Genomic DNA, 16,298 nt, shown 5'->3' on the forward strand with positions numbered 1-16,298 from the left:
AAATTCTAGTTTCACAGGAAATGCAGAGATGAACAAAGAGATGATGAGTATGCTTGGCCAGACTCTGCAGCACTGTGTTAATATTTGTTTGCTAAAAAAATTTTAAGTGGACAAACACAGAATTCATTATTCTGCTATTTTAAAGTAAAGATAAGGCTACGTAATTACCATCAAAATAAAGTTTAAAATTCCGGTTTAAAGGGACATAATATTATTTTGTTGTTGTTTATCTTGCAAAATGGTAGTATTGGGTTTTTCATCAAGGAAGTATTCGGAAATTACATAGTTATAGCTTCCTTCAAAAATAGAATTTCAGATTCAATCTACTGATATTAAATATGATCAATCTACTGATAGGCAATCATGTTCCATATATATATATCCATATATATGTATATATATATGTATATATATGTATACATACACACACACATAAACATGAAACTTTTAGGCAAATAACAGGAAAAACTCATTTAGAAAAAAATATGGACTTATTCAGTCAATGTACAATATAAAGAATATAGAATAGAATGAAAAGAAAAAAGATTACATGATATATTTGATTAGAAATAATGAAAGTAAAATGAGAATTATAATATCAATTAGTACTGCATGTAACAGATTCTTCAAAATTCTGTTATAAACACTGACAGTGATTGGTAGGCAGAGGGGAAACAATTAGAATCATGTAGAGTTATTAGAGAAGAAAAAAAAAACTTATTGCTAACATTGCAGTGTACCTTTTATAAGTATTATCTGAGTATTGATTATAAAAGCTCTATCAACTCTTGCTTTAATTTGATAACTATGAGTTTTTTTTTATCCTTGCTATCAAAAGAGTGCTACTTCTTCCCTTAATATATTCCAACCATTGTGAATAATCCAAAAAACAATGACTGAAAGTAACTCACAAGTTAATGTGATGTGGCTTAAGCAATTTAAACAATAAAAATCAAATTAAACCATTGAAAAGGCAGGCTTAGACCTCCTTAAAAAGACAGTGGCCTACCATAATTTGAGCACTTTTTCATGAAAAATCCCATTCAGTTTCCTACAGAGTTTGCCCAGTTCATTCCATGGAGATACTTTCAGGGAGACAGAGAGGAGGGCTATGGGGCATGGACGCTCCTCACTCTTCCTCTGTACAACCCAGCAGCTCTGAGCGTAGCGTGATCCTCCCATACCAGGACCAAGGGAGGATTCTGATGTGCCGTGCATAGATTGGAGGGTCGATGACGTTTTTCCTGTGGGTATCATTGTCAAAATTGCCCTGGAAAACCTAATAGAAAAGAGCAAAGAATATCAATCATACAGCCTTCTTTTTCCTGGGAATCATTTTTATCATTTTTTTGTTTGGAACCTTCTTCCTAAACGTGAGATTTTGATAACTAAATATGTTTTTCAAAACAAATTATTGCAGCTTCTTTTTAAATGATCATTTTAAAGTTAAGTTGTTGGAGTGCCTGGATGGCTCAGTGGGTTGAGTCTGCCTTCAGCTCGGGTAACGATCTCAGGGTCCTGGGATCAAGCCCTGCTTTGGGCTCCCTGCTCCTCGGGACTCTGCTTCTCTCTCTGCCCTTACCTACCGCCACACCCTCAATAGTCCATGCTCTCTCGCTCTCTCTCTCAAATAAATAAATAAATTAAGTCTTAAAAATATAAATTATCAAGTAATGTTTAATTTAAAGAGTTAAATAAGATGAAATTGGGAATCTGAGGCATAGATCTATCATCTTCATCTGCCTATCAGGTTTCTTTTAATGCAACAGATATTTATTTCTTGCTTCTGTCATGGGCTGGTATAGGTTAAGCAGTTGCGGAAGGTGCTCTCTTCTAAGGAGTGATTCTGAGATCCAGGCTGCTTGCAAATTGAAGCCATCATCTGAAACTTGTGGCGTCCACATTGACAAAGGGCAAGGTGAGAGAGAGTTATTAGACTGGGCAGGATGTTTTAAAGAACACAGTATAGCAGCAGCTTACATCATTTCTAGATACATATCATTGACCTTAACTAATTATATCAGCCTGGCCCAGCTGCAAAGGAGGCTGGGAATCGGGAGGAGCACATGGATATTTGGTGAGCACAACACTCCCTATCACAATGTCCTTTGCTCGCTTCTCACAGACAACAAAATTAACCCATCCCCAAGAGAAATAATGCAATCAATGCTATTTTGAACGTTGTTGTTGTTGTTTTTGGTTTCTGTGTCTATTCATTCCTGGATCCCTGCAATATTGTTGTGATCATTGTGACTTAGACCATCCTGACATGTTGGCACTGGATTCTTCTCCACCAATCTTTTGTTTCAAAGCTTTTTTTTTTCTTTTAAAGAGAATTTATGACTATTTTTCTCTCCAAAGAGATCTTTATAATCATTTTGCAAAGTGCTTGCTTCAGAAAAAACAAAATCAGAACACTGGGATCCTAATAGGAACGACATTAAATTAGACATTACTTTGGGAGAAATTCATGCATTCATAATATTTAGTCTTACTTGAAGATTTCATCATTTTTCATCTATAGAGTCTGCACACTTATTATTTAAGTAATTTCTAACTTTTTTTATATTCACATTTTCATTTTAGCTCAAATAGGATAATGAAGAATCTCTTCAGACTTTCCCCTTTTAACTTGATGAGGCATCTTATAATTGGAAGATAATTTCTTTCTTGCTTAAGATCAAAACATTACTATATCGCTAAAGGGAGACGTGAAACAAAAATTCCCCAAAGGGGGGAAAAGAAAAAGAAACTCCATCACTACATGATAGAATATTTAACCCATGTCTTTGAACATTCTAAAATTAAAGGGAATGTTTTAAAAATGGCCTTCTAGAATAAGTTGGCTCAGTCTCACATGATCACAAAAGGTTTCCTGGGTAGGGAAAAATAAAGAAATCCTCTCAAAGGCATTAGACAATGGCACTGATTAATAGAAGCAACAGACAAGATGGGGCAATCTTTCTGCTGGTTCCACGGAAAGATTATGTGTCATTGAGGGCAAATGCGAAGTGCCATCCCCACCTGGTGGGGGACAATTTTTCAACCTGACACAAAATATATCTCAAAGGCAATTTTTGAATAAATATTTGCTGAAGAAAAGAATACCGAACTGTGCCAAGTCTAGAATTCATCATCCTGGCATATCTGAATTCATTTTCATTTAATAGAAAATTTATCCTCAGTAATGCTCTGGCTTTGCACTGACCAACCAAGAACTAATTCTGGATTTAAGTGTGTTACTAAATAACGGTGTCTCTGTTAGTAGAAGCTCACATGTATAGAATATACCACACAGACACTCACCAAAAATCCTCAGAGAGGTTGTCATTGCCAAAGCGGAAAATAAGAGAGTACCTTCTATGGTTTCCTGACATTCTCCCTGACATACGATGTTGGATTCAAATACTTCGCTGAGACTGTGGTGTTACAGTTAAATATAGAATCTCAAATCCAATTTCAGAGCCTTGCTAGAGAAGTTAATGTGTTTCTTCGGAATAATAGAATTTAAATTCATTAACTTTCATAAGATCTATAACAGACTGAAATACAGGGTCATACCACTTCTTGGGAAGGATACACAGTAAGAAATAATTTTCTTTGAAGTCACTGGTCTTCAGCACAAGTTTCAATAAGAAACTATCAACCCAGAAAGAAATAGTTGAAATATTATACTTAGCCTTTATAATGGAGAATACAATTTAGAGAAACTACATTAGCTCTGAAACTGCATTCAACTGTGACACTTCTGATTCAAGGTGTGAAAGGCATAGCTATTTGAATGCTCATTGAAAAGATTAAATGAAGTTTCCTAAAATAGTATAATTTAAAAAACAAACATTTTCACAGAAAAACAGCCACAATCCACATTGGAATCACCCAAACCATGGCCTAAAGGTAGTGAAGACAACAGTTTTATTTTTGGAAGTCTCTCAGTAATGACACAGCAGAGAACACAAAGTACATACGTGCAAATTCGAGAACGACATCTTGTACTTGCTGTGCAAACAGGTGGCCCATGTACTGTTTCCTTGTCTCCAGCACTAGGAAGATCATGCTTAAGAATGCTAGTTCTGTGTTTTATCCAGCAAAGGAATGCAAACTCAGTATTTTTAGTTAACTTTTAAAAATGGGTTTTCTTGGGCGCCTGGGTGGCTCAGTGGGTTAAGCCGCTGCCTTCGGCTCAGGTCATGATCTCAGGGTCCTGGGATCGAGTCCCGCATCGGGCTCTCTGCTCAGCGGGGAGCCTGCTTCCCTCTCTCTCTCTCTCTCTCTCTGCCTGCCTCTCCGTCTACTTGTGATCTCTCTCTCTGTCAAATAAATAAATAAAATCTTTAAAAAAAAAAAAATAAAAAAAAATAAAAATGGGTAAAAATTCTAGAAATGGGCTTTTATGTTCACACTTCAGAGATATAAGCAACTCAATTGATACCAAAGTCTGAAAAGACCGATGGAAAACATATCTCCATTTAGAAGGGAAAAACTGGATATGAGAAACACAGTTTGAGAAGTTTTTAGAAAAGAGTATGCATATGCTTCAGTTTCAGGAGGAGGCTTAGCTAATTAGCCGATGACAAGTTTGCTGATGTACTCAGACACGATAATGCTTAGGGATCTATCGGGCTTTTCCCAACATACAGGCCCTCAAGAAAAAGGCACCAAAGGTACTTTGGAGAGGCTTCCAAATTACAACCTAGAGGATAATAGAGAGAACTGCCACTGCCTTCATGTGGCTGAGATCTTGGATCTGGCTTTTCAACGTCAACTCTCCTGTGATAATCGTTAAAATTCAAATCAGATTCTAATGAGGATTCAAATCTCAACACAGAGAGACTGTCAGATAAAACAATTAAATGTTGCTTCCAGCAACTTTTAATTTTTTTTTTTTTTTTTTTTTTTTTTTGTAAGATAAGACTTGTCATTCTTCATTAGGGACAATGGTCTATTCAGGCCAGAGTAGACATCATCAATGGGAGACTGCCAAGAAGGCAGGGTTCTCCTTCATGACACCATCAGACAGCTGGGTGTACTCAGCTTCTCTTAGCAGCCATGACCTCTAACTGCCTTTCACAAATGTTGAGGAATTCTTGGGGGAATTTCTTGCACATACTATTTATTTAGATTGTCATCTGGTCTGTGAAGATATACTTCTTTTTATTTTTCCTAAATAATGCATTAGAAAATTCAAAGAGAGGGGCACCTGGGTGGACTCAGTCGGTTAAGCATCAGACCCCTGGTTTCTGTTCAGGTCATGATCTCAGGGTTATGGGATCAAGCCACCCCATTGGGCTCCACACTCAACAGGGAGTCTGCTTGAGATTCTCTCTCTCTTTTCATTTCCCTCTGTCCCTGCCCCTGCCCCTGTTTGGGTTTCTCTCCCTCTCTCTCTTTAAAATAAATAAATCTTTCTGAGAAAAGCTTTTTTTTTTTTCCTAGGCAAAGAACTTTATTAATCTTGTTTCAAACTTTATTCCCAGGCTTCTTCAGCTTAATTAGCTGCAAAGAATGAATTGTGTATAAGCAAAAACTGAAAAGAGCTGCGGTGTCCGAGGGGCTTGGGCTTAAAAATATTAGAGATCTAGATTTTATCAGATCCATGAACAAAATTTTAAAAAGCAGTCATAATATAAAATAGCAGCTCCCAGTAACTTCTTCAAGTTTTATCTTCTCCAGAAGTTGACTCAATTCAGTTTGCTTCATTCTTGGAAGCTTCATCAAAATTCTCCACAAGATCTGGAACTTCATACATCATCATCCTCTCCGGTAGCAAGTGGTGCTTTTCCATCCACAGATTGTGTGGGCAGAGCTTCAGCCAGTCTTCTTAAACTAGTCAGACTGTCTGCACCAAGTTGGTTTAAGATACTGGGTAGCATTTCTGTCAGCTGCTTTGTCTCAGCATGGCCTGTAATGGTGAAAGTGTTCGCTGCCAGCGATGCCTGAACTTTGGGGTTGTTAAAGTGGATCACTGTTCCTTGGTTTGTGAACATATTCACTTCCTCAATACCAGAGATATTGTTTACCCCTAACTTCTTTAAGGAGAACTGAAGTTTTTTATCATCTGCTGTAGCTGTTCTATGAACCACCTTCTTCTTTCGGGGAGCAGTTTCTTTCCCACCAATGCGCACTTGTGCTTGCAGTTTGGCGAGTTTCTCCTGGTTCATGATAGTTTCTTTCATCTTGTTGGAGCGGAAATGGGACCGCGCGGGGGACTAGGGTTGGCGCTCAGGGGGTCTCGGGCGGACCAGCTGAGATTAGGTGCACACACGCGGGGACACGAGATGGCAGCTAGAGGGCTGAAAAAAGGTTTTAAAGAGACTCCCATTGTTCTAATCTTTTGGAATTTTTGTTCATGTCACCCAAATAGCAATTTTAAGGATTTTTAGATAGCCTCCATAAGCTCTTTAAGGCTAATGAATCAGTATTTTAGCAAGGCCTCAGGGAACTATCAGTTCATCCCTATGGCTTTTTGGTCTCCCCGTTCTAGATTTCATTATTTCTCTTTTAATATGTGGAGACTAGAACTATAAATGGGATTCCAGATATTGTGAAAATACAAGAGTCGAATAAGCTATTGTTTGCATTTGCCTTGGCAATGGTGTCAAACATACCACTGGCTTCTTTGCCTGTGTTCGCACACTGAACTGATATCTTTAAAGGATTAAAGACAAAGATAAAAATCCATTACCCAAGAGCAGCATTTGTGTGGGGGTTGGAGAGGAGAGGAGTGGAAAAGAGAAAAAAAAAGTTATCCAGCATATATAATTTCACTTATTTATTCTTTCATCCAGAGTACTTATGAAGGAGTTGGAAAAGAATATAGTCTTTTCCAACTCTGATCCATGAGAAACACTGTTTTCATGTAATTCCACCCATAGAATGGAAGAATCTGAGACTTGGAAAATAAGGCATAGATCTGTGAGCACCAACTTTCCTCTAACATTTCTGACATGGAACTTCCAGCAATGACAATGCAATCCTCAATATAATAGGGTAGGTATGTATGTATTCAGACACTTTGGAAGTCTGTCCTTTCATTAGGCTGACACATGCCTCTTTCTAACTTCCATCTATTGATCCTAGTGCTTTATTCTCAACAAGCATAGATGATATCTGTCAAAAGAAAAACAGCTTTGGACCTATTTAACAATAATTAACATAAATTTCTCAAAAACTCAAAATTAGTGGTGCTTTAGGCTAAACATTTGTGGTTGCTTAAAAAAAGTCATGTAAGATGATTTTTAAACTTATTTTGATTGCATTCCATTGGATACCCTCTGGTTTTTAAATTTGACTTGATGAAAGGGTGGTATTTATTTGGACATAGTATGTAGTAATGACCTGAGTGGCCCAAAGTATAGAGTGTGCCTTTGTTATGGATACAATACTTCTATCAATGCAGTCTAAAATTTAAAACTATTATATTACATTTTTGGCCATGAATGATGACTAATTGTCAAAACAAACTTCGAACTTTATCATAGAAATTCTCTTAAGTTAGGATTTTCCCAATATTTCAATTGTAAAAGAGATTTATAGTGGATGTAGACATTTATATTTATTCCAATTTCATTTCATTTTATTAAATCATGATATTTTAAAGATAGCAATTCATAGTTAAGATTATGATCCATATAAAAATAGTGGAAATTTAGTGGACATAGGATTTAAGTATCCATTTTATAAAGTAACCATTTATATATTATGTGAGTATAAAATCTGACTTTTGTGGGTGACAGAAAGGATTTACACTTATTAGTTTATGGTTCAGCATCATAAAAATCATTTTTATATACTTATTATTAACACTACTTGAATTTCTGTCAAAAATTTCAGAGTTACAACTTGAACCAATGCTTTAATGGCTAAAAGCCTAATGCACAGAGTATTTATCTATTTGAATAGTGTTTGTAAGAGAAACTTCAGTTGTTTCTCATTCTATGACTTTTAGGCTAATTTACAATTTATGTTCTACTTTGCCCTATATTAAAGCATTCCAAAAATACCAAAATTTTTCGTTAAAAAGTAAAACAAAAATTATTGTGTTAAAATGTAAAGAAAATTGTTAGTGGTATGAATGTATATCACATTAAAAAGAAATCTTATTGGAAGTTTTACATGTATGAAACTTCTGTTAGTGATTGGATATAAAAAATCTAAAACCAAAGTTTGACTATTTTAGCTTCCATAGACTCTAGCTATTATTCAGTGAATTCAATTTTCTAGGAAAATTTATCAGCATCCTTGAAACCATTTCATGATTGAATGGCTGGTATATCATTCTTGATGGTTTTCTCTCCAATCAATTCCACTAAACCAATGAAACTCTGTAACAAAATTAGTCTAAATATAAGTACATTCTTTCAGATGTAATAAGGAAACAAGAAATCAGTTTCTAGGTAAATTCCAATAACCTAGGAAATGTTCCTTGGAAAATAATGCATATTGAGAATCACATTTTAAGAAATGCACACACACATAAAGAAAGGATTTTGTTAGAGATAGGAGATTGTGTTAACAAGTTCTCATTGATCACTAGTCTGCAGCAGGTGGGGGATAAGCCCTCACTATACAACATCTCAACAACGATACGGCAAAAATCCTCATCTGTGGAGAGGAACAGGGATCTGCTTCTTGAACAGAATCCCAAAGCATCCTTGAATAGAACTACTACCCTCCAAGGGTGCAGATGAAGAAAGGCCATAGTCAACTGAAACAATTTATCAGCAGGTGAATGTACCTGCAAAGTTCAAGGTGTGTCCCATCTAGAGCTGTCATAGTGATGCAGACAAGTGCCATTCCAGTGAGGAGAGTACAGATCATACAAGTTTGTGTAATATGAGTGTGCAGTAAAATCTTCACCTTGCCCAAAAGGAGGTCTGATCTTTGCTTTCAGTTCCTGGAAGATAATCTCTAAGACTTTGGAAAGTCCTGAGAGATGACTGTCTTTGCTTACATGGGAGACTTGGACCACACCAGAGAGTCTATGCTAATGATGTGATTTATGGTGGGGGCTTTGAACCAGCTTGACCACCGAAGGGGCTGGAGGCTCAAGTTAGCCTTTCAGGCAGTAAACCATGTCTACATGACTGAGCTTCAATAAAAACTTTGAACATCAAGGCTGAGGTGATATCTAGTGCATATTGTATGTCACACATCATTGCTGAGAGAGGTTAGCACTGCTGAAGACTCCCAGAGAGAACAACTGAAAGCTTATGCTTGAAACTCTCCTGGATTCTACCCTACATGCCTCTTCTCTTGGCTGATTTTTATTTGAATCCTCTTTCACTATTATAAACTGTAAATGTTGATTGATGTGAATTGTGTAAGACCGATGATTCACGGACCTGTACTTGTGAAACAAATAATACATTACATGTAAATTAAAAAAATTTAAAAAATGTAGCTGTAGGTATAATAAGTTTTAAATGAGTTCTGTGAGTCCTTCTAGTGAATTATGGAACCTGAAGTGGTCTTGGGGACCTTTGAACTTGCAGCTGATGTCAGAAGTGAGAGTGGATTTGGGAACTTCCAACCTTTGCATAAGTAATTGATGTTGAGGGGTTAGAGGTATTACAAAGGACTTTTTGATATTTGTTAACATTGATTATTCTGAGGAGGGACCTCCATTGTCTGAAAGAATTGTGCCCCAGACTCCCTCAACAGTATGTGCCAGGCCTATCAGAGATATTCTGGCTTCAAAATTAATTGTGAACTTAATTCTTTTCTGATTCTTTGAATAAATCCTAACATGACAACCTATTGAAATTTATTGATTGTGGCCCTAGGGTACACTTTCTAAATCTTTTATTCTTAGGTCCTACTCTCTCTATTTTACTTGCTCTTTTTGGTTTTATTTTCTGGGTGGTATTTATTCTCATGAACATAAACTTAATAAATATATCAAACAATTAGTGTTACTTGTTCTTTTTTACATTTCAGTAACAACATCTTTATTCTTCTGTATTTCTTTAATATCATTTCTGAAAAAGCTTATACATTCCTTGGAGAATATTACTTTGGCCATCTACTAGAGATTATTTTGAATCCCCTGGGAAACTGGCAGGTTTTCTGAAAGCTATAGAACATGGTGACATATATAAATCATTCTGCACCATATTTCATATTGGACACCAATTTTTATCTGTGTCCCTTTCAAAATGTTATTTTGTTCCTCAAGCCCTTTAAAAAATCTGGACCCTGGTTCCTTCAGAGATTTCTTTGCTTCCTAAGCTCCCTCGATGAAATTATGTGAGACTTTCAAACTGCCTATCCAAAGACTTAACTTCAAAAGTCCAATTATAGAACATTTTTGTTTGATGGGGGAAGTAAAAAGAAAAACATGGGGACAAATTCCATGTCTTTCTTCCACTAGTTCATGAATCATTTTAAACCATTAAAATTACTATATGGATTCTCTGAGAAAATGAATTCCACTCCCACTGCTGCCCTCAGGAGATTTCTTGTGGCTCTGAAGTTTGCTCTCTTTTGTAATTATGTAAAAAAGTAGGTCTCTGGCTTCAGGGAATGCTGCATTTCACTGAACTGCTCTGGCTTTGCTTCACGTTCCTAGTGTATATAAATCTCTGATTATATCCCAAGAAATTTTTACTCAACCACAAATTTGACATTCACTTAGAGTTCTTGCAGTGTTACCTGGACTCTATTGTTTTTTTCTGTTCCACACTTTTTTTTTTTCCCAAAATGCACCAGTGGGAGACTAATAACGGCCAAAAAAAAAAAAAAAAAAAGGCAAATATGTTGTCTTTTGTTTTCTACTCTGACAATAAAGGGTCATTTATTCCTTTTCAAACTGTTACAGACTCTCTTTCATTTCCTGTAGTTGATGTGATAGCTGGTTGGCTGATATTTAATTTTTGACTGGAAAAGAGGGCTGTGATATCTTTCTAAAATTCATTCCTCCTTAGGTATTCTGGGGATTAGGAGTTTTTGGAAAAGGAAGGAAGTGGCACATCTTTGGGAGTATTTTGGAGAACTTTTTACTTCTGGTCTCTAATAGAAGGGTTCAGCTTGCCTGTAGACATCTGAGATGAAGAGATCTAACTCTCCACAGTAATATCAACCTATTACCGGCAAGTTGGCAAAGATTGTACCTGAGATGCCCTACTCCACTGTGAGAGTGTCTTGTTGAGCTTAGGAACTGCTGAGATCCAACCTAACCAGATGAGAAGGGGAAGGGACTGGGGACAGGGTAGCCACCTCCATTCCTTCTGTGTTTTTCTTGCATAGCCTTAACTCCAAGAAGCTGGGGTCCTGACCACTTCTTAGGAAAAGCCAGAAGAGCCTTCCTGAAAAATTCATACAACTTCTGTTAAAAAGACCCTGACCCTGGAAAAAGACACTGAGAAAAATCAAAGCAAAACTTGCTAACTCTGTTGACTATTGCCTTTTTTCTCCCACATCCACTGGCATTTGGAATGCTCAGTCTAAAAGTCATTCAGTAGATGGGACACACCACCATATTTAACTTCTTTTATGATGAAAGTCTCCTTAGGAAACAAGAATATCCCAGCAAATATATCACATAGAATGATTGCCTAGAGAGATTTATGAAACATAAAATATGTCATTCTAAACTGTGGCTATAGATTTAAACTATCTGCTTTCTAGCACTCAGATTTTGACTGCCATAAGAAATATTCCTACAGAAAAAAAAAAAAACAGAACTGGAAAATCATCTGCTTTTCAAAAGTAGCTATCTATAGGAGATATTACGAAGAGTAGTCAGACAGCAAGACCATCTAATTTTTTTCTTTTTTAGTCTATCATCAGAAGTGTAGAAATGCCTTTCCTCTTTTCCAGAAAAGTACAAAACAGTCTGCTTCTCTAATGAAGCCCAATGTTTATCTCAAAATCTCCTAAATCACACTGGATATTTTGTGTTATATCCCAACAATCTGTAGTCTATCTTGACCCCTTCAGAGAAGATATTTCAATGATGTGGCAGTAGAAAAATAGGTGTCTGACAAATCCCACCCTACATTAGGAACCTTTCCCTCACTCCACGTCTCATCCAATTTTGGTCAGACATGACTTAGTACAGAGCTGTAAGTAGGAGCACAGTAGTGATTTAAGCATTCAGCCATGTGTCTTCTAAGCCAGACTGGTGCTGAGGAAGGAACAGTGTCAGGGAGCTGGAGAAGATAATTCTGGAGACAGATGATGAGGTGGCAAAATAGAATTGCAGACATGAAGCAGGTTGTGAGAGTATGTGTGCATATGTGTGTGTGTATTTCCCTAAGTGTGAAAGAAAGGCATTCTCACTCTATCCTCTCTCCCTTAGGTGTTTTCTCAGGAGAACATCTGTTCTGACTGGAAGATCTAGGAGATTTTTAATGGAGACAGAGTAGCAAGATATCAGATTCGGTATATACTTAAAGAATTATTCATTGCTTATCTGAAATTCAAATTTAACAGGTGTGCTGCATTTTTGTTTGCTAAATCTGGCACCCATAAATGAAAAGTGTAGAGAGCCCTGGTCCTGAGCTTAGCAGATGCAAACTCTACTTTGGTCAGGGGAAGCCTGGGTCTTTTTGTCAATGTGTTGAGGGTACACTGGTCATTAAATTATATCTGACATCAGGAGGAAAAAAAAAATCACCTTTGTTAATACTTCTAGATATTGGTAAAGTACTAAAAAGAAAAAAGAAAAAATAAAATTTTCGCTATGTAAAATGACACTTTTTCACTCACTTATGAAGAATACCTTCCTTTAATTATTATTAAGTATTAAACATCTCATTTATCTGTAAACATTAATTTTATTTCTAGCTTTATTGGAAAGCAGGAAATTAATTCCCGTGTGTGGACTTCTGGGTGTTTTTCCATAGGAAAACTGGAAAAAATACTCTTTTCATGCAGGTACAATCGCTGGGTTCATCTGCTATTTTTAAAAAATTATCTTTTAATCAGCTTTGTGTCTCAAATTATACCAGAAGCTTTAAAATGATAAGAAATGCATTGCCTCTATAAAAAGGGCCTGAAGGGGCTTAGTACAGATGTGTGCCTCAAGAGCCCATCGTACATATAAATACACTTTCTCTTTGAGACCCAACAAAAGGAAGTATATGCGAATCACTCTCCTAATGGGTCATTTTATAGGGTGTGGCAGATCCAGAAATCCTTTCATAGTTTCTCATAAATGTGGAACTATGACAGGTATCTTTTATCCTTTTTCAGATTTAAACTGTGAAAAAGCAGAAAAAGACTAGAATACTAATTCATTTTGTAAGTTAGAGACTTTAAATCGCTCCACAGATTACAGCTAATGGTATGATGGTGGAAAGGCTTGCGTGCCATGTAGAACTGATGTCCTTGAGGATTTTTTCACTTTCAAAATATATTACATTAAGCAGTCAAAATATTAGTTGTCTGGTAATTATCTAGACATGAAATGGGTTCATACTTTTTGCTGTGTTCTATCCAATGGTAAACGTGTAGTTTCAGCAATCAGAATAATGACGTGCTCATTTTTGATGTGGGAAATAGAGACAGAAGAGAAATTATTAGATTTCCTTACTACCTACAGCCCACTGACAAGGCCCTGAAATAGGCAGAGTGACATTCCTCTAGGGACTCAACTGCCTTGATGTTGACACTTTGGTAAGGGCGAAAGGCAATCCTAACCCGAACTGCCCCCTCTGCTCCCCATCCAGTAAGCCTACATTAATATATAAAAAATACTTTATAAATTTCCTTTATCTCTAAACCATCCAAGATACATGTTAGCAATCATCTGTCACGCATATGACCCACCCATATATATCGGAAGAGTCTTATGGCTCGGTTTAATTAGACGGTAAGAAATGACCCTTTCCCAACAATAGCTAGCCCCCTCAAGATCCTGGAAACCTTGCTTCCAAATTTCTTTGAGACCTATGCTATGCCTAACCCCCTCCCAACTTAAAAGTATATAATGGACCACTCCTCATGACCCCTCATGACCTCTTTCAGCCCTTGGGTCCTGTCTCCATGCTTCAATAAAATCACATTTTTGCACCAAAGGTATCTTAAGAATTCTTTCTTGGCCATTGGCTTTGAACCCTAACGTCTTTCCTACATCAGTTTTCATAATGGGAATGATAACTATTAGATTCACATTAAATAGGACTCTATTTCTTCCAATAAAAATATTCAAAATTCTTCTCAGCTAAGCTCTCCTGTTTCAATCAGATTCATCACCACCTTTTAATGAGTGATAACACACCTGAATTTTAAACAATTTATTAAACTTTTTTAGCCTTGACCATTCTATTGGGGACCTGTCACTAATCAGTATTTTTAGTGTGTTAACCTTTCTAATTGAACCTAGGGTCAAAGTTGGGCTAACACTTGATGGTCCCTCATAGTCAAAATACAAGCATGACCTAAATAACAGAATGAGTAATTCCTTTCCTTTGAGGAATACTGTCATTATACAATTTTGTCTAATAATATGTAAGTCAAACATAAACATAAACATGAGAGGTTCATAATTTTCACTGGGGATATTTTTATTAATTTCTGATGAGTGATGTTGGATTAAGATGCAAAAATTAAGACGTTAAAGTTTTTTGGCCTTTGAGCATTGGGAAAAATAAGGCCATACATGTAATAATAATATGCAATAATAAAAAATTATTTTTAATGGACATTTTACTTTAATATCATGTTCTATAACATATTTCTTATGTTTTTCACACTTTCATTCATGCAGAAACATCTGTTAACTGGAAAAATTATATGGTTTCAAATTTTAAGGTAGCTTATCCAATTTTCTGGAAACAAAGAACTTGAGTTTTTAGGATGGAAGATAATTAACACAAAGAAAAAAAATATATATATGCTTATCTCTCACTGCATCTCCCTGCATTGTTTGCTTTGTCTTCCTTGTTAAAAATAAACCCACAGGCCCCAAATGGCATCAGTTAGGTCAAGTCTACACTGGGGATTCTTAGTTAATCTAGTGCAATTTCAACCTCCCCCAGAAATGCAGTCTTCACTGGTCAGTCAGGAATATTCTGATGGGCGCCAATGTGTCTACCACGGGGCTGTCTCCACAACCCCCCACTTCCGGAGGAAGATGAAGTAATCTTGCATGATAAAACAGACCCTTTGCTTTGACTCCTAAGGGGAAGGAGCCTTGCCTGCTGCAATCCTTTCATGCTACTCATGTTCTTGCCCCACCCTCCCTCTATAAAAGCCTTCCATTTTGTACAACTCTCTGAGCCCCCTCCACTTGCTAGAAGGGGTGCCGCCTATCCATCAGTCATTTAATAAAGCCAATTAGATCTTCATATTCACTTGGTTGATTTTTTTGTTATTTAACACCTTACACTTCTGTCTTACCTAGAATGATGTTTCATAGCATCTGCACTGGGATATTATCTGTCACTAAATAGGAGTCATAGCAGCAGGGATGTTTTTCTTCCCCCTTGCTCCCAACCCACCCCCAAACTGGTGAGTTTTATGGATTTTGTGTCTAATGCTTTGCTTGTTTTTCCATACTACCTCACAGTATATGTCCTTAGACCAGCACTCTGCTTTTGTTTTTCCTTTTAAATGAAGCAGATTAAAAATCCAAATGCCCTCTAAGAAATGTAATGACTTCAATGGTCAAAATGAACCATCTATTTTCACTGCGTGTCTTTAATATTATAGAATGTGAAATAATGTATAAAGAATTTCTTTTTTTGCAACTTCAAAATTGATTCTTGAAGAAAGACAACCAGCTTTTTCTTGCTGTCTCCAAACAAACTGAATGACTTCTTAATGAGCTCCTTAAGATCAATAGCTTCTGAGTATTCCTGTGGCAAGTCTATCATTCCAGTTTATCCTTTTTCTCCAGCATTTAACTAGTTACTGGATTCTATCATTGTAATTATTTAAGTTACTAACCCTCTTCCTGTTCACCTCCATCCCATAAGCCCCATTTCCTGGTCCTCCCTTCCTTTCCTCGTTGTAAACCATTTGCTCTCTATTCAGGAACAAACAACTTTGGGTAGGCAGGACACTTGGAGTTCATGTTAAACATGGAAATGGAAATACAGTCCTCCCTGTAGCTGACCTCTGCCCTTGTCTATTTGCATCTGGACTTGCATCCAGTCTTCTGCCTTGTTTGTGACCCCCAGTCCCCATCTCACAACTGATTCTGATTGCTGAGTCCATGTCGTGTTGTTCTCTGTGCTCCTTAACAATGGCTACCGCACTTCCCACTGGTGAAATAAGCTGCTTTCTGAATTTAAACGTGATCAGTGGGGTTGTTCTTTCCCATTCCAGCAGATCTAAGTCTGCAAATGACT

The 16,298-nt window shown here is 36.7% G+C and overlaps 1 protein-coding gene and 1 pseudogene across 3 annotated transcripts in view; both read right to left on the reverse strand.

Moving 5' to 3' along the window:
- Window positions 1–418: 418 nt before the first annotated feature.
- LOC111148314 (EGF like repeats and discoidin domains 3) overlaps window positions 419–16,298 on the reverse strand; it is a 415,586-nt gene continuing 399,706 nt past the window's right edge. The window contains exon 11 of one of the 2 annotated variants that reach the window (XM_022504814.1): window positions 419–1,279. In XM_022504814.1, the coding sequence (XP_022360522.1) occupies window positions 1,130–1,279 (150 nt within the window). In that variant the 3' untranslated portion in view covers window positions 419–1,129. The remainder of the gene's footprint in view (window positions 1,280–16,298) is intronic. The other variant, XM_022504815.1, reaches the window with a different exon arrangement.
- LOC111148315 lies at window positions 5,742–6,287 on the reverse strand (annotated as a pseudogene). The gene has a single exon (XR_002640688.1). The product of XR_002640688.1 is annotated as a transcription factor BTF3 pseudogene (transcript).

The sequence above is a fragment of the Enhydra lutris genome, unplaced genomic scaffold (genome assembly GCF_002288905.1).
Source record: "Enhydra lutris kenyoni isolate GAN:26980312 unplaced genomic scaffold, ASM228890v2 scaffoldscaffold19, whole genome shotgun sequence".
NCBI lineage: Eukaryota > Metazoa > Chordata > Mammalia > Carnivora > Mustelidae > Enhydra > Enhydra lutris.